Below are 25329 nucleotides of genomic sequence, written 5' to 3'. Positions count from 1 at the left end.
ACAGAAAGTATAACATTCCTTACATTCCTCTAACCTTACACTCAGCGATGCATTGCCCATATAGATTGATTGCCCATATGGCTGGAGAGCATCTGTGGGGCAAGAGATGTGGGGGTCTGGGTTGATGGCAAGCTGAATCTAGAACAGAATCACAGAATTGTTTTGGCTGGAAGAGACCTTTGAGATGCTTTAAGAGTCTAACCATCAACCTAACTCTGCCAGCCATGTCCCTGAGCAGCACATCTACACGTCTTTTAAATACCTCCAGGGACGGGGACCCAACCACTTCCCTGGGCAGCCTCTTCCAATGCTTGACAACCCTTTTCAGTGTCAACATTTTTTCCTAATACCCAATCGAAACCCCCCCTGGCGCAACTTAAGGCCACTTCCTCTTGTCCAGTCTCCTGGTACTTGGGAGAAGAGACCCACCCCCACCTCGCTACAACCTCCTTTCAGGTAGTTGTAGAGAGCCATAAGGTCTCCCCTGAGCATCCTCTTCCCCAGCCGAAACAACCCCAGTCCTCTCATCGGCTCCTCGTGAGACTTGTGCTCTAGACCCCTCACGGGCTTTGTTGCCCTTCTCTGGACACATTCCAGCACCTCAATGTCTGTCTTCTAGTGAGGGGCCCAAAAGTGGACACAGTGCCCGAGGTGGGGTCTCACCAGCGCTGACTACATGAAGTATAACCACTTCCCTAGTCCTGCTGGCCACACTATTTCCAAGACAAGCCAGGATGCTCTTGGCCTTCTTGGCCACCTGGGCACACTGCTGGCTCATCTTCAGCTGGCTCTTGACCAACACCCCCCGGTCCTTGTGCGCCAGACATCTTTCCAGACACTCTTCCCCAAGCCTACGGCACTGCATGGGGTTGTTGTGACCCAAGTGCAGGATCTGGCACTTGGCCTTGTGGAACCTCACACCGTTGGCCTCGGCCCAGCGCCCCAGCCTGTCCAGATCCCTCTGCAGAGCCTTCCTACCCTCAGGCACATCAGCACGGACGCCCAGCTTGGTGTCATCTGCAAACTTACTGAAGGTGCACTCGATCCCCTCGTCTGCATTGTTGATAAAGATATTAAAAAGAGAAGAGGCCCCAGGGGAGAGCCCTGGGGAGCACCGTTTGTGACCGGCCACCAACTGGATGTAACTCCATTCACCACACCTCCTTGGGCCCATCCATCCAGCCAGCCAGCTTATTACCCAGCGAAGCCTATGGCCGTCCAAAGCCATGAGCAAAATGCTCCCTGGCTCTGTGGCAGCTGAGCTGTCAGCACCCTATGCCTGCATTCCCCCCCAAAGTGATGCCCGGACACTCACGGACGCAGTGTCTCTGTGTTAAACAAGTGATTTATTGCCGTCTTAGCACAGGGCAAAGCTCCCCAGGGACATGGACTCATTTCTGCAGCAGCAGCTTCCCCGGGAGCTGACCCCGTGCCTGAAGAACTGTGCCTCGGCCACAGCACAGCTCTCTGGCCACGACCTGCTGCCGGTAACGGTGGTCTCTGCTTACTCCCAGCTCAGGAAGGCGTACGAGTCGCCTTGCTTCACTCCAAACGTCATCTCAATGAGGACGGTACTGTGGGAAGCGAGTGTCAGCTGGAGCTTGCAGGAGTGCCTGGCGGGCAGCACCGCTAGACGGCAGTTTGTGGACGGCGCCATAAGCGCCCAGGCGTGTTTCACCACTATCTGGAGCCAGCGTGCGGTTCTCTCCATGTCTAGGTAGGGGCCGGTGCAGAGGGTGCGCAGGGGGCTGGGACCCTGTTTTTGCCTCAGCTCCTCCTGGGGGTGGTGGAGGAAGCAGAGCATGTCCTCCACCAGCGGCTCCCTCATGCAGGTGCACTGCAGCTCTACGCGGAGGCTGGACTTCCTTGCCGGCGTCTCCTCGGTGGCGGTGGCCATCTCCAAGTGGAAGGCGTGCCCACGGGGAGGCTTCAGGGGCACGAGCAGGCGGTAGACAGCATCCTGCTCACAGGGACTCCAACCTCGCAAGGTGCTGCCCACCCCGATGACTGGCATCAGTCGTGGCATGAAGCTGTTCCTGGAGAGTTTTTGGCAGACACGGAGAAGTTCATCCACCAGTTCCTCCACCATCGTGAAGGATTCTGACAGGTCCAGGAGGCGCTTGGCCGAAATGGTGTGCGCATCCAGGGCAACACTGGGTCTGTCTTCCGTCTTCTCCTCCTTGTCAGCCGTGTCTCTGGAAGTGCCCTCCTTGCTGCTGCTGCCTGGCTGGTGGCTCCATCTCCTCAGCCAGCAGCAGAGCCCAAAGAGCAGGACCAGGAGTGCAGCAGTGGCCCAGAACTGCCACTGCTGCAAGGCAGCAAAGAGCCGGGCTCCCCAGGCAAGGGCGCCCAGCTCCAGCTCCCGCAGCACCCGAGTCATGCGCTGGCTCAGGTGCTCCTCACGCTGCTGCTCGCGCTCTCGCGTGGCCTCGTCCAGCTGCTCACCAGCAACCAGCCAGCGCTGGACGACCCTTTGCACAAGCAGGGCAAGCGACAACGACATTGTGGCAGCCATGGCCTGCAGGAGGAGGGAGAGAAGGGGTTCAGTGGGGCCGGGAGGGAGGGAGGGAGGGAGGGAGAGGGCGGTGGGGGGAGCGGGGACGGGAGCCGCAGGGAGCTGGGGGCAGGTAGGAGTCTGGGCGAGGCAGCGGGGAGGCAGCAAGGCCTGCACCCAGCCCCACCGGTGGCACCATGCCTGGCCCAAGGCGCTGCCGGCAGTGGCCGGGCCCTCGATGCTGGGTGAGAACCCACCCCCCCGCCCCGGGGTCCGGCGTTTCTGCCCCGGCCCTGGTCCAGCCCAGCCTCCCCCCGCCAGCCCACTCACCGCTCTCCCGTGCCGTACTGGGGCAGCGCTGCCCGCTGGCGCCCTTTATAGCTGCCCCTATTGTCACCCGTCCCCTGTGGTGTCCCAGGCAACGCAGCGCATCAGAGGCACGGCCGGCAACCGGCCCCGCCCTCGGGACCCCCCTGGCTCAGCGACTCCCCGCTGCCCTGGGGTACTGGTTAAGAGGTCACTTTCTTCACAGGAGCTTGCGTGGGGCTCTGCTCTGGACCTGCGCAAAGCCTTTGACACTGTCCCTCATGACATCCTGGTCTCCAAGCTGATAAAATATGGGTTTGATGGGTCGACAATTCAGTGGATAAACAACTGGCTTGACGGCCACACCCAAAGCGTGGCTGTCAATGGGTCCATGTCCAAGTGGAGGCCAGTGACAAGTGGAGTCCCTCAAGGATCAGTACTGGGACCGGTCTTGTTTAACTTCTTCGTCAGTGACATGGACAGTGGCATAGAGTGCACCCTCAGCAAGTTTGCCGATGACACCAAGCTGTGTGGGGTGGTTCATACGCTGGAGGGAAGGGATGCCAGCCAGAGGGACCTTGACAGGCTGGAAAGGTGGGCCCATGCCAACCTCATGAAGACCAAGTGCAAGGTCCTCCATCTGGGTTGGGGCAATCCCAAGCACCCATATAGGCTGGGCAGTGACTGGCTTGAGAGCAGCCCTGAAGAAAAGGACTTGGGGGTGCTGGTAGACGAGAGGCTCAACATGAGCCATCAGTGTGCACTTAAATCCCAGAAAGCCAATCGTATCCTGGGCTGCATCAGGAGAAGCGTGGCCAGCAGGTCAAGGGAGGTGATTCTCCCCCTCGACTCCACTCTGGTGAGACCCCACCTGGAGTACTCTGTCCAGTTCTGGAGCCCCTACTACAAGAGAGATATGGACGTGCTGGAATGTGTCCAGAGAAGGGCCACGAGGATGATGAGAGGGCTGGAGCACCTCTCCTATGAGGACAGACTGAGAGAGGTGGGGTTGTTCAGTCTGGAGAAAAGAAGGCTCTGAGGAGACCTTATAGTGGCCTACCAGTATCTTAAGGCGGACTAAAAGAAAGCTGGTGAGGGACTTTTTAGGATGTCAGGTAATGGTAGGACTAGAGGGAATGGATTAAAACTAGAGATGGGTCGATTCAGACTGGATGTTAGGAAGAAGATCTTCACCATGAGGGTGGTGAGACACTGGAACAGGTTGCCCAGAGAGGTGGTGGAAGCCCCATCCCTGGAAGTTTTTAAGGCCAGGCTGGATGGGGCTCTGAGCAACCTGATCTAGTGGGAGATGTCCCTGCCCATGGCAGGGGGGTTGGAACTAGATGATCTTTTAGATGATAATTCTATGGTTCTATGATTCTATTGCTGTGTGTATTCAAAAGCAGTAAATTGCTCATCATTATTTTATTGCAAGAATGTAATTAGAAGACTCTGCCATTAGCCAAATGATGATGGCTATCATTTTTTAATCAAAACATACAATTTTATGGCTTATGAGTTAACTAATGGCTGTGGAGGCTGATTTGAGGTTGATACATCAATCATAACACGAGTATCAAAGAGGATCCTGGTTGATATGACAACAAAAGTAGTTCAAAAGTATGGGTAGTGCCTTGTTTTGCATCAGTAGTAGTCAACTTTTACTATTCCTAGAGGTAGAGATGAAGACAGGTATATCTAGATTTGTATTGTGATGGTGATTCTCCTTGCTACAACCTCCTCTGTCTGTAGCACCCTCTGCAACAAAATGGGGTGAGAGCTTCAGCTGTTGATATTTCAAGCATTCACAGTCCATCTCTGATACATCCTGGAAGCACAACCTTGGCTAAGGTGTCTGAGAAAGTTGCTAAGTTGAGACAAATTTGTGACAAAGTCTGTCAAGTCTTGAGACATGCATCATGAGGAGCTCAACAATTCAAGAAGAAAAATATTGGCCTGGTAGGGCGTAAAATCTTAAAGGGAAGAAGAGGGTGATAAGGATTTTTCCAGCTGTCAAGTGCCATTGGTGTGTTGGTATCGATGGAAATGGTGGATGATGGCAGCTCAGCAGAAGTCGGCAACTCAGCAGAAGTCAGCAGCTCTCTTCCAGGGAGCTGTGGAGGTGACCTCTTCCCCTCATGACTGGACCTCTCCTTACCAGCAAAGTCTCTTTGAATATCTTATTGGGGTGGAGAATACACTAATGCCTAGCCTAGCAGCCTGTGAAATACTAGCCAGCTTCTGTGTGCATTGGCCATTAAATCACTGCTTTGTACTTTTAAGTGCTTACATATCATCTTTGCACAGCCTAAGGTACATAAACAAACTGGCCCCAAAACATAGCAGTAGCAGTATGAACATTTAGAATCATAGAATCATTTAGGTTGGAAAGGATCTTTAAGATCGAGTCCAACCGTTAACCTAACACTGCTAAGTCCACCACTAAACCACGTCCCTAAGCATCATGCCTACATGTCTTTTAAATACCTCCAGGGACGGTGACTCAACCACTTCCCTGGGCAGCCTGTTCCAATGCTTGACAACACTTTTGGTGAAGAAATTTCTCCTAATATCCAATCTAAACCTTCCCTCTCGCAATTTGAGGCCATTTCCTCTTGTTCTATCACTTGTTATTTGGGAGAAGAGACCAACCCCCAGCTGGCTACAACCTCCTTTCAGGTAGCTGTAGAGAGCGATAAGGTCTCCCCTGAACCTCCTTTTCTCCAGGCTGAACAACCCCAGTTCCCTCAGACGCTCCTCAGTAAGACCTCAGGGACCTCTTACCAGCATCATTGCCCTTCTTCGGCCAAGCTCCAGAACCTCAATGTCTTTCTTGTAGTGAGGGTCCCTGGAAACTGAAAACAATATTCAAGGTGTGGCCTCAACATTGCTGAGTACAGGGGGAAAAAAATATGCCTGTATTTTTTTTTTAAGAGTGTAACATAGATCTGTGCGCCTCTAATCAAGAAGATTTGCCTGGAAGGATATTTAAGAAAACATACTGGTTTGGGGACAATTCAATAAACCACAGATTTTTCTAGAGGTACAGGAAAAGAAAGAGAATTGGGATAAGCAAGCACGGCAGCTTGTGAAGAGTAGGAGGGTAAGAACAAGACTGACTGTGTGCAGACCAATAACCTCATTTTCATCCCTGGAGCTGGTACTGAATGAGATAAAGGACGACCTTCTAAGCCTTAGTTAAAAGAAAGGTGCATGTATACTTCCTTGCGGTATTCCAAAATCCTTTGCTTTTGCAGCACTTCCTTCTTTCTCCTGACATTAAATCATACTTTGTTTCAAAATGCCGCTGCTTTCCAGAGGAAAGCTAGAAGATTTCAAATCCCATCAGGCTGACTGAAGGGTCCTGCTTGGTGCAGCGTGCTCTGAGGTTCAAACCACAGCGAGGGAGCTGCAGAACTCCAGCTGAAGTGGTGATGCGTTCTCTTGTCCAATGCTACACACTCAGGGAAACTGCAGCAGCGCTCAGAGAAACTAGAGACCCTGAACCTTGACATTCTTAAGTATAATAGCATATAGATCTTCAGGGAGCCATCATAACCCGCAACACTGCTTGTTTTTATTTTACTTCTATGATAGTTGAGGAATGCGCGTGTGTGGACTATTTACATTTATTATTATCTCATGTTTCAGGAGCTAAGAACTGGAAATGCCATTTTATGTAAGATACTCTCACCAGGAAACAACTGCTAACTTGTGCTAAATGCACCCTATTGGCACGTAAATGGAACTAGTCTAAGGTTATCAGCACATCTTAGGTAACCAGAAAAGCATGAAAATCCATTTCCTATCTTGGAGGCCCAGATATTATTTAAGTAGAGACCAGGCAACGTTTCATTTCCTTCACTTGAATATCAGAAAGAGAACCAAAAGCTGAGGAAATGGAAGGTTGTCCTTTGGATTCAGAGGTGGAAGCGGGAGTCAATAGGTCGTTCTGTGCCGTTAAATCAATCTTCTGTTTGTTTCTTCCCAAACTTGGATGATATTTTCTGATTTGGAACAATTTTTAGCTTGTTTGCAAGTTGAGCAGCATTGTAAAAAGGATGAATTGCCTGTAATACAGAATCAATACAGATATTGAATTGAAATAAGGGAAAAGATTTTACGCCTTGGCAAATGTCAGATGAGTTCAAAGAGAGCTTGGCCATAAATACCCAGGATGGGATTTTACCTTGTTTATAGAAATGCATGTGGCATAAACAGTTTAACTGTTCTATGCGATAAGTGGAAGAAATGGTTTCTGCTTTTTTCTACTATCTTTAATCTTTCTTCTCATAACCTAAAAAGTTTTGACTCTGCATATGTATTTCCAAGCAAGCTTCACTGTTGCGGTGGTGTACGGTCTCTTCTTCTATTAAAATCTGTAATTAAAACAGTGTTGTAGCAGTGTTAGCTAATGAGAGTGCTGCTTGTCTCTCGAGAATTCTTGCTGAAGGGTGAGGGCTCCAGAGTACTTGTGCTCTAGAGGACAGCGAGTGGCTGCCAACCTGGCTGGAAATCCAAATTTTACCCTGTGGAAAATTCTGACATTCTGTAATGTTTTCATCCTAAACAATAAAACTTTACATTTCTCTCAGGAGATAAATTTTCCAGAGAATTTTGATTTGGAAACATCAAAATGATCAGGCTAAAATGCTTTCTTCTCCCTAGTTACGTCCAAATGCTTAATTCCGGTAATGCCTGCTGTAATGACACTAACTTCGAATTGCCATCTATGGCATGGAATTTAAGATCTCAGATGGAACTGTAGAGAGAAATCAATACCAAATACTGTGTTTTGAGTTTGAATAAGTCTAATAATTTCCCTCCAGAAACATACTCAAAATGAGCATTTTGTTTTTTGACCAAACAACATTTTGCAATAGACAGCTGTGCTGTAAAAATAAACATTCAAACAGTTCTGTTTGTTATTTCTTAATTTCAGTCTCATATTGCACAAGTCAGCACTATGAAAAGCTGTACTATTTCAGCATGCAGGGGTCGGTACTAGCTTCTGTCTTTGCTTGTTATTGCATTTTCGATTTAAAAGAAAAAAAAGAAGCTCAAAACCTAAATATAATCAAAACTCAAACTATCTTTAAAATATCAGAACAATTGCAAGCTAATACAGCATATGAGTATCACGTAAGTGATACATGCAAAGAGAATCACTCTAGGATGGTTCACTGTTGCTTACATCTGCCATCAAGCTTAATATCTGTATCATGGTGCTTTTCTGCTCCCAAGGCTCACTCTTATCATACCTTTTTTTTACATTGAGGCTGGTTTATCATAAAAAGAACAACTGCTCTTTGTCACCCTTAATCTTTTCAAGGTGATTTAGATTGTTGTTTGGTTTTTTTTGAAAGAGCATAAGGGACAAATAACTGCCCCATATACCCAGGGACCTGGGATTTTTTTTCTGTCCCTTCTGTTCCTGACTGGATTTTCTCCATGCAACCCCAGCGAGGAATCTCTGCCCTTTCAGAACAGAGCAGGTAAACCAGCCAATTCCCAAAGCTCTGCTGGTGTTTATTACCTGTATTGTGACTATGGGGAAATGAAATAAAAACACAAAAGCACACAAAAGCATAAGGTATGCAGCTTGAAGATAAGGGAGTTGGTGATGAGCATTTCATTAATGCTAATAAGAAGAGTACAACTGCATTGTCACATGTTGTGCTGAATATGTATGCTTTAGAGGCTAATAACCCTAATTTCAAAACTGATGAGTACAGTAGAAGTCTCATACTGAAATGGCAAAAATTATTCCATTGCTTAAATTATTTTTTTACCCCAATTATTTTGGTTTTATCAAAAAGTCTAATAGAAATTGAAAGGGAAAAACACTTTGGAGAGCCAAAGTGATTAAATGAGAGGGGAAAACCATTTAGGTTTTTTTTTTGTTAAATGTTGAAGTATAGGAAATCTTAACATTACTGGCAGTAAGTAAATAATAACAAATGCAAACTCTTGGCAAATTTTAGCTGCAATTTCTCATGAGAAAGGACCATAAGATCAAAACCCACAGTACAATGCAGATTGCATGGATGATGATGATGATGATGATGATTTATTATTATTTATACTAATGGGTATAAATATGGAGAGCAAACTCTGAAATATTGCCAAGTGACCTTACAATGGCTGTTGATGGCAGTGCAGAACATCCTTGGGGCCAGCAAGGTTTACTGGCATGTTTCTGCTGGTGATGGCCCTACCACCATGGAGGCATTCTGCTATGTTGCCTCTGTCCAAAAAGGGAGATGGCAGCGTTTGGTAAAATTCTGGGTGGGACACAGTGGGGACAACAAGGGGAAGAACTGTGCCATGTAGGAAAGCTTTTATATGGCATTAGATTTTAAAATATGTGTACTTCAGAGGCCAGCAACTTGCCTTTTATAAAACCCACAGCCTCAGATTCTCCACATGGGTGCATTAGGAGATCAAAGCCTTTACCTGTTAAGTAGATATACAAAGACAATATGAAATTATTCATTCATCTGTTAATGAAACATACTGATTTCCTATTTTAAACTAGTAAATGAATTACAAATCTTTATTAATTGGCTTATTATCCAAGAGTCCTTACATTACTAGTTCAGCAATATTTCATTTCATTAAAATATCATGAAAGAAAGCAGAAAGTATCTGTTGAAATTCAGATACCATACACTCTGGACAATGTCCAGTTGAGAAAAAGAACTGTGGTACCTGCCTGAAGATTAGACACTCATTCACAGCAACTTTTAAGTAAATTGCCTGATTGTAAATTGTTAGGTCCTTGGACCGTGCCTGTGTCTTCCTTTGTGTTTGTACAAGGACAAGGAAATGGAGAGATTCATCCATCATAGTGGATCTTGCAGATTGAAAAAGTTTGTGGGACTTTTTTTATGCTGTTGATTTGAAGTTCCTGTATCCCTGTAAATCCTGTTAGGCTTGGTTCTTTCCCTTAGATGTACCATGGTGTTGACATGGATCCGGAGAGAGCATGTCCTGTGAGGGAAAATGGTAGCAACAGGGTTGCTGCTGTTACTATGGTTGAGGGATATAGTCCCTTCTTTACATGCTGTCAACACAAAATTTTGTGTCCCTTCTGGCATTTGTGTCTTACACAGAAACTGCGTCTGCAGTTACTCAAGTTAATGACACAGGACAAGCAAACCAGCTCAGGAATTGTCACATAATTTTAGCATGTTGTTGAATTAAATAAAAAACTTAATTTAATTGTTAGCATGCTTCCTGGCGTGTTTCAGTCCAGGGCAACTAGTCTCTCACACGCAATTCCTGGGTGTGGTTTTGGGGCTGGCACAGACCAGGGTTTCTATCCACAGGCAATCTGATCTGGAAAGAAGACAGTATATCCATATGGTTATAAAATACTCCTTGCCCCTTCCCAGAAAACAGACCCTGTTCTATTTTATTTATAAGTGCAGTCTGTGATCTCGCTATAGCTCTATTTGCAGGTGCCAGCTGACCTTAAATGACATGCCCTCCTTAATGGGTCATGCATGTGAAATAGGCTCTCTCTTTTCTCCCACTTGACGTCCAGTGTTACGAGCCTCAGAGCGCTGGAACAAAGGACCTGATAGAAACTTAGGCAGGAGAAGGACCAAGAACAAGCACTAATAAACATACCCTGGCTCTAATTTTCTTTGGTATACAGTGGGAGAAAGGAGGTAAGGGAATATTGTTCCCAACCTCAGCAGCTCCCCTGTATTTCAAGCACTGGAAAATGTTTAGCCCATAATAAAAAGGTCTCATTCCAGTCAGATGAGATCATCGGGAAAAAAAGTAAAGCAATAGTATCTCTGTATGGACTGAAGTATTTCTGTATGGCCTGTAATAACTCAGCTAGTGCTGAGTCATTACACACCAATTAGTGCAACTTTCCTGTATTTTCCTATGCCCCCTTTCCTGTATTTTCAAGAAGAAAATGACGATACAAGACTTTCCTGAATTCTAAGCAGACATACGCACATGCATATACACCTATTATAACCTAAATAATATGCAGATCAACATTAGATATTTAATAAATAGTTAATGTTGATGGGTCACAGTTACTCTTAACATAATATTCCTAGCATTGCTGTTCTATAAATAGCTCACATAACATCTGCACGCTTTAAAAGAAAACAGTTGGGACTGGCTTATGGTGAAGGACAGCTTACTTGGTTCTGTCTTTTAATAGAAAGTATACAAAGATAATCTATGTGCATGGCAGTGACAAGAGATTTTGAGCACAAAGCACTCTATTATAGTGTAGTCAATTAATTTGTCAACAAGTTAGAACTATTTCAATGGCACACAAGAATCTACCAGGATATCCTGTTTACAAAACAGCACCTGAAGAGCATGAGAAATCTGATTCTTACTGGTTTTATTTGCATAAGGTGTTCTGAGAGTGAACTGCATAAAATAAAAGAGAATGTAATAAATGTCTAACATAAGCTAAGTTGTAAACAACAGAGAAAACCTGAGACGGGATTATTAAACAGCCAACGGAAACTGCTAATTACCATCAAAAAAACCCTGACCATCTTTGAAGATGGTAAGATTGAGAGACAAGTAATGAACTGGAGGTGTTGCCTATGGCACTATGTATTGATTCAGAATTTATTTTTGCTTTCAAGGTATTTTTGTCAACATTAGAAATTACTAGCTTGAAATAATCTGCCTTTGCCTATCTCACTGTGCAGTTGGGACAAACAATTTAAGATGACCCACTGAATCACTGGGTTCAGTCCTACATGGTTGTGGACAAGAAAACCAGGGTCGTCTTTCCCCATTGGTGAAGATGGTGCACTCCATCACATGGCAGTGCGTCGTCCAGCCATCACAGAAAACATCTCATGGATTGCTTTTTTCCCATTTGTCTGTGCCACAGCTTTTTCTTACGTTTCTGCTTGGCTTTCATTTCCAACTTTAACTAACAACACGTGAACAATCATCTCTGTTAAATGAAAAGTGAAGGGTGACTATGTTCCAGTACTGCAGAGTTACAGATGAATAAGAATACTATATATATAGGATGAAGAAATGTGCATTAAATTGTCATTACACTTAATGAAATGGAATTGGTTTCATGAAAAAGATAAATTATAAGAGTTAAAGGTTTTGCCCTTAGAATGCAAAGGAAATACAATATGTAAAAGCATACTTCACATCTACAGAAGCATCTTAGCATGGGGAATCACAGAAAACAGGTCTGGAAGGGATCCGAGAAGGTCAGTTAGTCTAGCCCCTGCTCCAAGGCAGGATAAGCTATATATAAATCATCCCTGACAGACGCTGTTTTATGTCCTGCTAAAAACAAATCCCAGCGAGGGAGACACTATAGCTCCCCAAGCAGTCTACTCCATTACTCCATGATCTCACCATTAGAGAGTTTATCTCTTGCCGCAGTGTAAGCCCCGTTCCCTTTGCAGCAAGCATGTGTTATGAAAGAGCAGAACGCTCTCAGGAGAGTGCTCTACATAGGGAGACTGTGATATGGGCCACACTCTTTTCCCAATTGTAGTCTGTGTGTCTATTCAGTAATTAAAACTCAGGTAATGAGTTACCCATCTATACAAATTACTGAACAGAAAGCTAAACTGTTAATTTAAATCTTGCTAGTGACTCCCCACCACCTTTCCCTGTGGGTGCTTTTAACTACGTCTAACTCCCCACCACCTTTCCCTGTGGGTGCTTTTAACTATGTCTACATGACATATACACACGTGTACTCTGTACTCACTCTGCCCTGGCCTCAGACCAGGACTTTGTGAGCTATGTGTGGTGGATCACTTTAGCAAGACACCGCTGTTAAGCCTGCTAGTTTGTGGGCCAGCTCAGAAAGCAGTCAGAGAAAACTAACACCCCTCTAGAGCTGCCTTTTTTAGAACCAAAGAACTGCCTGACTACGGAGGTTACTGTGAGTCAAGCCAGGATGCAGACACGGCAGGGAATGAGCCGTTCCATAAGAAACGCCCTTGTAGGAGTCATGCACTGAACATTAGGTACAGCCTGAACAGAGGAGTGGCAAGGCTGACTAATTAAAAGACCTCTCCCTATTTTCCGGTTACGAAGCTTTGTAGGTTGGGTCACACAATGGGAGTCAGGCCACCGTGTGCAGGACCACCAGGTGATGTGGCAAGGGCCCAGCTACAATGTGACATGGAAGAGGCATGCACAAGGCTGCACATGGAGATGATCTGGTGCCTAGAGGGGCCTGGTAGTTGCAGAGCCTTGCACGGAAGTAAGGCTACTGGCCTTGGTGCCTGAAAAGAAGTAAGGGCTTTTTACAGCTCTGGGTCTTGTATATGAGGTGCCACTGGTTGGTGAGTCAATGCATGAGTGGCCTCATGGGGGACAGGGCCACCAGGAGCAGGATGTGTGAGGGTCTGAGTGCAGGGAAGGTAATGCGCTCTAATTTCACACACGCCCTTACTTCTCCAAAATGTCTCCCCCATATGTTACCCCTAGAAGTATTTTAGTGTGATGTAAGCCTACTTGACATTCCATATGGGGCAAAGTATCTCAGTCTTAACATATAGTATGGAGGAACCCAACATGACATACCCTAGCACACTGATTTCCCCATGTAGATATGCCCACATAGGTAAAAGCAGAATTTATTTCACATATCAATGTCTTTCAGCTGACATTTTCTCTTTTCTGCTTTTTTCACTAAATTTCTAACTGACCCCAGTGTCCTCAAAGTAGGGTAAGAATTCAGTAGCTTTCACATGTTATTGAAATTAGAGAGAGTTCACCCTTCCTTTATACTAAACTAGAAAATTACAAAAGTACACACATTTAGGTTCAATACCTGCTGTAATCTTAGTTCATCCTTTATAACATGTACGATTCATAAAACTACAGACTGATACAAGATAATTTTAAGAACAAGAAACACTGCTGAGTGGTTGAGTCAAGAATTTTGATCCCAATAATGAATTTTCTAGCTTTTACGCTTATGTCCATGTTACAACAGTGAACACATTATTCAGCCAAAGAATCCCCATCCCCACTAACTGAACAAAACAAAAATCATGTAACGAGCTAAACAGAACTGTGAGAAACACACATATACACTTATTTATTTCAGAACCCTCACAGTATTTCCTTTACTTCTATGAATATATTAATATTGTGAATACATGACAATAATGAAAATAAGACTAACGGTTTGCAGTAGGATTCTAAAGCTTCTTAATGAAATTGAACAAATTGGAGACAATACTTAATTGCGTAGTATGTTTGGACTATGGATTCTGTACTTCTGTTCTTGAAAAAGTCTGAAAATAACTCTGTATTGATAGATATATAACAGACATCAGAACATACCTCCTGTCTGCAGCAGCAGTCCACCTTAGTGTTTTAAAAATAACCATTAGAACTTTGCAAATTATATTCTTCTATCAGTCAAAGAGTGAATGTTTTTTCCCTCAAAACATTTATATTTTATGAATGTAGAAGACTGGCATCTCTATAGCTAAGAAAAACATTCCTGAAGAAAGGTTGCCTGAAATCCATCTTTCTTTTCTTTGACGTCTGGGCATAAGGCTGAGGAAGAAGGGTGGGGTTTGGGTTTTTTTCACTATCTGCAGAGTATTTTGCTTCCCCGGGCAACTTGCTGAGTTCAGTCTCACGGTGAATTTTTAAAATGCCACTTTTATTTATGAATAATTAAGTTATATATATGTATGTGTGACTTTTCAGCATGTAGTTTTGAGGTGGAATGTGTGTGTAAGGATACATAAATACAGAGAGAGTACATTAAGAGAAAAATTTGTTTCTACAATGTTGTATTTTTAAAACAGTTACACATGCACATACGGATAATGGAAATGGAATAGTTTCCATACAATAGAAAATAAGTTAAGGACAGGACTCTCCTGGTGCTATTAACAATAGACACATGTTCTTTCTCAGGTTTAAATCCAATATCAACAGACTTGGTTAAGCCATTAAAATCCACAGAGGTTTGGGACTCTTCGTGTTGCTAGGAATCACAGAACATACGCATCCTCAAAACAATGTGTTTTTGAGACATATCCCATCTTGTTTTTCTGGGAAAAATAGATTAAAAAGCCTAAAATAGAGCAAAAAGCCTAAAATATGGCTTTCAGCCACCAAGACAAAGAGCCTTGCATGCGGCACACCGTAATTAGCAATTTGCAATACATAGATGCTCTATGCCTTCCCAATCTGCAGGCTAATCAGGATGGTGCAGATCATTAATTCTGTGGCCTGATGCAGCCTATTATTGTTACCTTTGGGCAATCTTGTCCAGTCTGCAATGGCTCCTTTTCTTACCAGTCTTTTGGGACATGGCAGTTGAATAAGGGAACAGTCCTGAATTCTGAAATTGTGACTGTGACCTTGACTGTCTGTTTGAGGGTAAATACTCCTTTTAGTTAAGTCTACAATGACTTATTATGTTCTCGGGTTTAATATTTATAAAAGCCTTAGACAAAAGGTGCTGCATATTGCAAGTTCCAGTTACAGGACTATGCCCTGAAGTCTTTTTTTCAGTTTGCCTGGTCAGTGGGATTTTAGTTGAATTAGCATTTGGCCTGTTTATTATTATTAAAGCATACTAAGAGAACTATTTTAGCTTGTTTTGCCTATTTTCAGGAGGATTTAAACTGTTTCAAGCTGCATTACTGAAGGCAAAACCAGAATTATTAATTTTCTCATACCTGTGTTGAGGTCCTGCAGCATTTTAGCTTAAGACACATGGAAATTCCTTTCTTATACATTAAATCAGAGTACAGAGAGTTTATAGGGAACGAAAAAGAGATTGCATAGAAAATGTTCTAGATGTGACTCATGATCATGCGTGTTCAGTTCAGAAATCCGGACTCAAGTTTGCCTAAATGTCAGAGGATGTTGCTTGTACGTAGGGTTAAACTTTCAACTTTTTCCTCATGCTGTTTCTGCCGTATTCCATGGGTTACCTTTGCCCCACAAAAGGCTGTTGGTTACTACACACTATAGTATACGTGAACAGCAAACTAAAAGCAGAGAAACAAGTCTACAGCACAACAGACTATTTTAGTACCCAGAGAAACTAGGCTAAAGGTTGCAGCTGGTTAACAAATATTTTGGCAGCTCATATAAGGGAGGGAAAAAGGAAATCCAGAATGCTGAAGTTTGCACTATCAAAGGCTTTTCAATTCGTATTAATTTTTAAACACCATAAAATGCTTGGCTTGAACGTACAGGCATAAAATAGCATTCATAATGTTTCTTAATACGAAGGCTTGAAACAAGGAGCTGCTGACACAGATCTTTTGGAGACAGCTCCAGCATTACATTTCAATGAAGGAAATTTACTTTCGAGCTATTACATATCAAGGCAGATGAATACCTTGGCTGTAAATATAAAGTAGGATGAACCAGTTTATTCCTCTTGCTGTGCTCCTCCTAAATGTAGTTCAGCAGAAACAGGATTATCTTCTTTTAGGGCTTGACTTCATTGCCCAGGTCAGCTTAAATTACCACACTTGAAGAATACCCACAGGGTTTAACTCACGGTAATGCAGAGACAGAGATGGGCAGAACTGGTCTGGAGTGCAGAGAGTGTCAGTATTTGCGGAGGAACCAGATGAGCTCTCCCACTCCACATGAGCATCAACAGCACAGGAGTTGAAAGCTCTTCCCCAGCCCGACTGCATAAGTACCACCTCCTATGTGGTGCAGTTTGAACTGGAAGGCTTTGCCGGTCTGGATCAGTATTCGCATAGGCACTGAGCTGTCCTTGTACTCGGGCTGACACTCCTGTCGAGACAGGCATTTAGTCCGGAGTTTGTCCCAGAGCACGGGAAGACCTTTCCTCCTGCCCACCTTGCAAAGCCAGGCTTGAGGCTGGCTAGGCCGGCTGCCTGGCTCATGTTCACTCTATGGGGTAGGGGCATTCCCTGCACGTGATTTATGCAAGAATTTACAATACCTTATGGAAGGCACTCATTATTAGTTTGATATTCACTGGAGACTGTGTTTAAATGGACCTATTGGAGCAAGTCCAGAAGAGGTCCACGAAGATGCTCAGAGGGCTGGAACACCTATGCTATGAGGACAGGCTGAGAGAGTTGGGGCTGTTCAGCCTGGAGAAGAGAAGGCTCTGGGGAGACCTTACAGCAGCCTTCCAGTACCTAAAGGGGGCTTATAGGAGAGATGGGGAGGGACTCATAATGAGGGAGTGTAGCGATAGGAAGAGGGGGAGCAGTTTTAAACTGAAAAAGGGTAGATTTAGATTAGATATTAGGAAGAAATTCCTCACTATGATGGTGGTGAGGCACTGGAACAGGTTGCCCAGAGAAACTGTTGATGCCCCATCCCTGGAAGTATTAAAGCCCAGGTTGGATGGGGCTTTGAGTAACCTGGTCTGGTGGAAGGTGTCCCTGCCCATGGCAGGGAAGTTGGACTAGATGGTCTTTAAGGTCCCTTACAACCCAAAACATTCTATGATTCTATGGTAAATCAAGCCAAGTTTTTCTTAAAGAGTACTAAGTGTAGATTATTCACAGAAGGCTGGGCAGATAGTAAAACTTTGTTTACCTCTGAAGAACAGAGATTTTTAGAGTAAAGTTAATGTTGTTTCCTATTTCTCAGAATATCAGTGGACTTCTACCAGTGCAGTATGTAACTTGGCATGCTGCGCTATCAGGTGCTCTACTGCATGTTTGCTCTGGTTCTTCCAGCGATCCTCTGTATCTCCCTCACTTGATGCCAGGAAGGGAGGCAGGAGAGGTTTCAGATGAAAAGTACATGATGTTGTTTTGAACACATTTTTGGAAGAATGAGCGTTATTCTGGAACTTTCTCACCAGTGCAGTCTTTCCCCAACTGAATTAACATCAGTGAGTGACAGCAGCAGTCCTTTATACCACAGAACTAGTGTTTGAGGTTTTGTTCCAAACAAAATAAAAGCATTTTCCACAAGAAGCTATAAGCAATTTAAAATGTATGATTTGGCCTACCATGTATGAGGCAGCTTTATATGAATATGATATAATATGTTAGCAGAGGAATGTTTTGACATATCCACTTAGATGGATAGTCAGTCCACCTTCCAGAGTTTCTCATAATTACATCATGTGCTTTTCAACCACCTCATGTAACATAAGGCAACTGCAGAAGGGATTGCAATAAGAATCTGAGAAAACATAAACTACAGGCCAAACTACACAAAAGATGTATGCTATTACAAGACCTCTGCAAAGTACTTTAACATGCTTTCAACAGGTATTTTTTTCCACATATGTCTTTGAAAGTTACTTTCTTAAAGAGACTCTGGACATATACAGTACCTAGTTGTTACCATTGTCGTGCTTTTTAGCTTGCTTTCCTGACTTGTAAGCACGAGTAGTGAAAATTACTTCCTAACAGCACCCCATAATTGTTTCAAAGCAGGGCATGGCCACAAATGTTTTTCTTTTCAGATCAATACACTTGTGGCAGCAGGTCATACAATTGTTTTTTCATTCTTTATATAGTTTTAAATGAATTTAGTGCATCTAGAAGTTAATGGATTTTGACAGGTGGCACTGTGTTCCAAGGCTTTCTTCGGAATGAGGTACACACCGAATAACTCAAAAAAAAAAATTGCTGTAAGAATGTGTTTTCCCTTGAATGTGCTAGAAAATGCTAGAATTTTCCCCTGCATCTATAACAAAAATAAATAGGTTTACCAGAAAAATGGTGCATAAATGTTTGAACAAAAAACCATGTGAAGCATCAGCTACTACAGAGCAGCCCTAGGAGAGGATTTTGACCTTCAAGGACTGTAACAAAGTCTTGCTTTTTAACTCATAGTACCAGAAACTGTACCAGGTAGGTGCACAGGATCACATTTCAAAGGATCTAGTTTTTAGGACTCAAAACCTTCATAAGGATGGTACAAGTTTTAAACTTCCCACATAGAGGCCAACTCGAAGTTTGAGCAGTATAGAGGGACTGTCACACAGAGAACAGTTGTCTCAATTCATACATATCCTTTCTGAGATAAATCAAATGGCACAAAAGATGCCTTGCTGTGCTGAGCATTAGAGTTAGAGAAAAAACGTACAACCTGGGCTCCTTCCTGTCCCCTTGGAGTCCTACCTGTCCCAGCAGAGGAGCGGATGGCGCAGCCCCATGTTCCCCAGAGAGTGAAGCCTGCGGCGGTACTGGGCTTACTTACAGCAGAGGGAAGAGCGCTCTGGTGGTGTTTCTTTGAAAAGAGCAAAGAGATTCTGGCCCTTTGAAAGCTTTTCATGAAAGCTGACCGTGCTTATTCTGTTGTATCAGAACTCAGCCAGAAAACTTTGCTTTCCTAAAGTCAATTCTGTTAAAATCAGCTGCTGCTGTAGTCGATGGGATTGTTACAATAAGAATGGATTTTAGGATCCAGTTCCTTTCTTGCATATCACTTTTACTAGAACTCTACATGCGCTTAACAATTAACAGTAGCCAAAAGTAAGTAAAGATATAAATTTGGATGACATTGTCTATAAGATGGAAAACTGAGAGTATGGGAAAATGCAGGTACGTTGGCAAGTGAAGTGGCAGAGTCTCCCTCTTTTGCTGCCTTCAAAGCGAGACTAAGTGCTTCCTGAAAGATATTTTTCAGCCAGGTGCAAGTTATTGGACTCAGCGGAGGTCCATATCCTGTAGCTTCTTGTGCATAAGCTTGGATGAGTTTATTTACTGGTCCTTAAACTCAATGAATCTATGAAACACAAGAGGAAGGGCTCCAGCCCAATTGGTATGGGCTGTATGAGCTGAAAGAAAGGCAAGGGAAAGCAAAGACAGCAACGGGGAGAGGAGAGAGAACCTTTCCACTCTTATAAATCAGAAGTGAATCCCTCTTACATCAGTGTAACAGCAGAACAAGACCAATATGCATCTATGTTAAAAAGCCTTGCAAAGGAAAGTATGAAGCTTCTCAAATTTGAGTCTCCCCAGAGGATTTGAGAAAAAAAAAAAAAAGGTAAAAAAAGCACCCATAAAGGAATTTTTATTTTTAATAGTATGTAAAACATACTGTTGTTTGATGTGTAGAGGTTAATAGTGTTGCATTTCTGTATTTTGCCTAGTATCACATGCTCTGTAGGTAAATATATTTTTTTCCTGTTGCTGGTAGCTTATGAAGTTTTAATAGTAATATACGTGAGTAGTGCTGTAAGTACTAGAAAAAGCATTGTAGTACATATCGCAGAGAACCAACAAACAGCCAACAATGTATGGCTAAATGTGAAATTACTGGCTGCTCTTCAACAGCGCTCTAGGAAAATTGTGATTTTCAGATACGATCTGTTCAGTCAAATTAAAGTCTGATGACTGCCTCAAGACGTCCATTTATCATCCAAAGTAAATCAAACTGAGAGAACAGGCAACAATACATGATTATATTCAAAGGCAACGCATCAGCACCTATGGGTAAAATTTCCAGCAGCAGTCAGATAACAGCGGCAGGAAATAAGAGCACAACAATAGATCACGTCAGGACAGGATATTATAGAATCTCAGCTTGGTTCATAAATATAAAATAACGAACTACTGCTTTCATAGTCTTACCTGTCAAACTGTATTAAAATCTTGAAAAAATGTTATTGTTGCCTGTTACAGCTGAAGATTTGGTCAAGGAATTAAAAAGATTGCGCTGAAACAAGTACACCTGCTTTTTTTATGTATGCAGACCTGAAAGTAAAAAAAAAAAGATAATAGAATACGTAATGCTAATTTTTAAACTACAATTTCCTCCTTGGTTTTTGGTTTCGGATTTAGATTAAAATCTTATGAAACCTTTTGGTGATCTTCAAATTTGAAAGCTTTGCTAGCAAACCTGAAAGATTCCCCAGAGCTATGGTTTACTGCCTATGCAAAAGATCAGGAAAAAATTATTTGAAAATTCAGGTGAAAGTCTATGTGGAATTACAATTATTCTCCAAGTATTAGTTGGAGAGTGTGAAGAATGTTTGAGCAGAAAGTCTGGCCAGCAGATGGAGGATCAAGGTAATTGGAGGTAATACAGATCAACAGATGGAAGCCTGAGAAATATCTGAAAATAAAACCTTAAGAAAGCAATTTGTTGTACTGAGTGCTTTGCGTTTTTCCCTGTCTTGCAAAATGTGCAAGTTGCAAAGCAAAAGCATGCCCAAAGTGGATATGTTAAGTGCTGAGCTAAGTATTAGAAATGGGAAGGAAAGGGACTCCTTCCCTACATGTCAGAGGATCTTTATGCAAGTTGTTACGGCCCTGTGGGCTGTGTCCCGGCACAATGAGATGGGCCCTTGCACAGCAACAGCTTCTCAACCACTGCTCTGAAAGACTTCTACCTAATTCGATTTGAATCACAGCATTATCAGGAGGAGGTCTACACCACTGGGCAGACATCTGCTTATATTTACACAACCCTATTCCTTGCAGCACGCTAGAGGAAAAAGCCTAATTTTCCATGTCGCGCAGTCTGTTAAATGCTCCTGAGGGTGGACTGAAAGCACCCACTGGGGGACAAAACTCTGGAGGCCCTCCCACACAAAATCTGAATAACTCACCAGCTGGACTTTCCCCACTTAAAGTGCCTACGGCGCGTGAATTAGAAACATTTTTGAAGATTGCTGATGAGAAGGGCCAACTGAGTTAGAGATGAACTAGAAACTGCTCTCCGATAAGACTGCACAATGAAGTAGGATGAAACTGTTCATGTGCTGAGGATTTGCAAAAGAATGAGCTAAATATTTGTACTTCCGCAGCCACTTAGGCCAGAAAAGAGCTCCGTATCCTAATTGCACAGACTCATTTAATTGCAGTGAATGTGACAGCATTTTCATAGAAAGGACGTTTCATAGAAAGGGCATATCAGGCCCCTAGTACCTCACTTGCCATTCAGATTTAGTTATGTAGCTGAACTCCCCATGGACACTGGAGTCATGAGGACAGAGTTGCATACAGCTGGCAGAAGAGGATACGACTTGTGGGTGAGCACCTACACACCACAGATACCACTTTCATTGGGATGAGTGATTGCTGACCAACTACTGCAAGGAAGTGCAGTAGTTCTGAAACCTGCAGTAGATGTGCACATGGCTCACTCTTACGTGTATGAATTGCCTGTGGGATCTCAGTGATTGTGGAATATGATGGATCGACAGCCCACGTGATTGTATTAAGCACTGGGCTTGCCGAGGGAACACTGGTGTCCTGGTTTTGGCTGGGACAGAGTGTTTAGTTGCTGGCTAGGGTTAAACCACAACAACTGGCTAGGGAAAAATGTCATCCTCACATCTTACCTAGCACAGCTGAGAGTGCTATTGCGCCTGAATACAGTAAAGATGTCCAGGATGGTGTAGGCTTTCACCAGACAGGAAAGGAGCAGATGGTGATGGCCTGCAGATTTTCATTACATCCACAGCCGCAACAGATTTACTAACACCAGATTGCTGTGCCATGGATCTATAGGAGTCTGGCAGAAACAGCTTCCAAGGAGAAGTGGCCATACATTTCTAGACTGGGAAAAGGAAAACAGAAAGAGGTGGGATGCATCTCCAGCACTGAGGAGTTTCTAAGACAGGCCCATGAAGGTAATCTTTTGCATCCAGAAATTAGCAACACATGAATGTAAATCACCAGGAGGGCCTCATGGTACATGCCCAGAATTATTAAGACTTGGCAAAACGAAGTTTGATGGTGGCATCTGCCATGCTTTTAATGCATCAGAAAACTGCAGAGATTCAGCTGGTGCTGGCACAACTTTTGAAGAGTGCAGTCTAGGAGATCCAGTAGCCAAATGGCCTCCAGCAGCTATCCAGGATGATGAGTTTTACTGTCCTTGGATCTGGAGATACCTGGAGCTTTTTGCTGCCTCTGTTGTCCTTTGTCAGCCTCACAAGCTGTAGCTTGTTGTCATGCATCGAGTACAGTGCAGATGCTGTAAGATGGCGGCAGGCAGTGGTCCTACAGGCCCTGTAGTCTGTGCAGGAGTAAGAGGTGTCCTTGGAAGGAGATACAAGAGCTTGCATGATTGTAGTCACGTCCTTGAGAACCTTGTCCTCGATAAAGCAAGAACCTGTGGCAAGCTAAGGGAACTGCAGACACAAACAAGGCGCTGCAGCCTGGAGCCTCCTAATTGTGGTCATGGGAGCACTGTAGACATGGCCTAATTCTGCTTGCTTGCCTTGAAGCACTGCAGATCCATGGAAGAAACAGCTGGACAGGCAAATATTTATGCGTAACATTTCCACGTAGCTCAAGAATGTGTATATGTTTAAAAGGCCAGTGCTAATGATGCATTTCCAGGCTTCATTACAGATTTCTTAAGGTTTGAATCATTGCTTTCAGATCTCTCTCTGTGAAAAAAATGTGAGATTTTCTTAGGTAGGTGTTAAAATTGTGCCTTTTTCCTCCTACAAGCCCAAAATGACAAAAATGATTCTAATGATCCTTTGGCAAACTGCTGCAAATTTGCAGAAGATGGAATCTGGAGCCATAAGGCAGCCAAGAGACGCTCCTTTCCAAGCTGAGCCTGCTGCCAGTGCAGAGAACAGGATGAGCCAGATTTCATTTAGTACCTGGAATAGTACATCAGGGAAACCACAGGGAGAGGATTTCACCCGGTAGGAACACAGCTGCTCCACAGACCCTCTTGTGCTTCTGAGGTGCTGCCAGGGCCACCCTGGTGGTCCTTGTGAGCCCTGCTCCTCGGGCAGACACCTGCAGCAGTTCAATCTCCTGTTTTTGAGCTTGAGCATTTGCAGGCATCCTTCTGCCTCCAGTGAGGGGTGATGGGACCGAATTACGCCATTAGCTCATAATTTCTAAGCTTACCTAACTATGATACAAATGAAATGTTAGACATATACTAAGTGCTTGAGTTTGAACAGTAGAGAAACCTTTAATAAATGAATCAAGGGAAAGGAAACAGTGCTTTAAAAATTACCAGAGACAATCCATTCCAGAACTATCAAAGTTCCAATCAATTTCAAAACTATAACATAACTCTTTGATACAAATTACTGTTAGAACAATATTTTGCAATCTTATTTTGTAAGAAAATTGTGAAGTTCTGCAGTAAGGTTTTCTGATCTAACTTTTGCTCATTTTTGTACTTCTAGCAAATTAAAGAAGTCATTATAGTGTAATAAAAAAGGATGTAATTTTGGACTGGATTATGATTAAAATTAATGAGGTCAATGAACTGGATCTGAATCACTGCTTTCACATTCAGAAATGCTGTTTGGTTCAGATGATATTTTATGTCTTTATTATAAGTACTACACTTTCAGACAAATCAAAAAATCTAAAACTATATCTGTGATATACAGACAAAATCACAGTAATTACATGCATAAAGTTGGGTGTCTGAGCTTGAGATTTGTTCTTACTTGTTGGCTTTTAATTTATCTTTGACTAGCCAACTCTGCTCTATGTGCTGTTTTGATTGGTGCACAACTATCCTGTGTATATTTGCCTGAAATTCTGTATATTGCAAATTGTGCATAAAAGAACATGCTTAAAGATATAAACAATTGAATTGGGACTGCTCTTATTTGTGAATACTTTCTTTAATAGCTAATTAGAAAACAGCACTTTATTATAAAGTTACAGGATTTAAGAGTTGAAACAAAAATAGATGGGTTTTTAAGAATTAATCTCTCCAACAATATTCATAAAAAAAGCTTTAACATCAGGTGTTTGGTGTCCTTGGATCTCCCAGATAAGACTACAGAGATAGGGGTCTGTTGATAAAGCAAAACGTACCTGTATCCGGATCCCCAGAAGTATTTAGAAATATTCCTCTTGATTTCTGCCCAGGCACGGGCCAACGGTACCAAGCTGGTGAGTTATACAGCAGATGTGTGAGAGCTGAAGCCAATGCTGAGCAAAACTACTTTGTTCTGGCAGCTTGCCTAACTTTAAACTCTCTGCGTGTCTCCCAGCTCCAATACCAAAGCTCTTTCTGACACGCAGAACTACCTTTTCCCAAAGGCGGCTTATAAGAAAGCCGTACGTATAATGACAAGCTGTTCTTTTTAACAATTATTTCTCAAACTGCAGGTCCATACGTTTCTGGTGACCCTGAAAGGGCTTTGGGTAGGTTGGTCAAATATCATATGGCAGCAGTTGTCTCTCCCAGGTTGGCAGCAGCTGTCACATTAACAAGTGAGGACAGCCTATGATTAGTGGCAGCAGGATTTTACTCTACCCAGGGAATTGATAACCACCTTAAATTGCTGACAGCAGTTCATTTTCTCCAAGGTGAAGGAGTGAATACGAACGCTTGTAGCCAATTATAAGCTCTTCTCTCTTGGCTGATCTGGAGAAGCTAAGCTGCTGGAGAGTCTAGCTGAAGAGAAGGGAGATGATCCAAGTGGAGGTGACATTTTCAGGGTTGCATAACCCAGTTCTAGATATTTCTAGATTGTCTTGCTGAGGTCAAATACTCTAGTCTCTGCATTTGTGCTGACACAAAGATATGTGAAATTAATCCAGCACTTCTCCCGGCTTCTTTTGCTCCCACTTATCTTTGGTGATACATGCAATTGGAGCATTACAAAA

At 43.4% G+C, this 25329-nt stretch overlaps 1 protein-coding gene across 1 annotated transcript; it reads right to left on the bottom strand.

Annotated features, from left to right (window-relative positions):
- Positions 1-1264: 1264 nt before the first annotated feature.
- Positions 1265-24858, bottom strand: LOC128906119 (inositol 1,4,5-trisphosphate receptor-interacting protein-like 1). The gene is made up of 5 exons (XM_054192983.1): positions 24532-24858; positions 20350-23120; positions 6990-9793; positions 5585-6870; positions 1265-2518 (listed from the first exon to the last, which is right to left on the bottom strand). Exons 4-5 carry the CDS (start codon positions 5591-5593, stop codon positions 1505-1507), a joined length of 1023 nt encoding a protein of 340 aa, XP_054048958.1. The 5' UTR covers positions 5594-6870; positions 6990-9793; positions 20350-23120; positions 24532-24858; the 3' UTR covers positions 1265-1504.
- Positions 24859-25329: the final 471 nt, after the last annotated feature.

The sequence above is a fragment of the Rissa tridactyla genome, chromosome 2 (assembly GCF_028500815.1).
Source record: "Rissa tridactyla isolate bRisTri1 chromosome 2, bRisTri1.patW.cur.20221130, whole genome shotgun sequence".
Classification (NCBI taxonomy): domain Eukaryota; kingdom Metazoa; phylum Chordata; class Aves; order Charadriiformes; family Laridae; genus Rissa; species Rissa tridactyla.
Note: the sequence above shows the minus strand (reverse complement) of the source record. Positions and strands in the feature narration are given on the sequence as shown.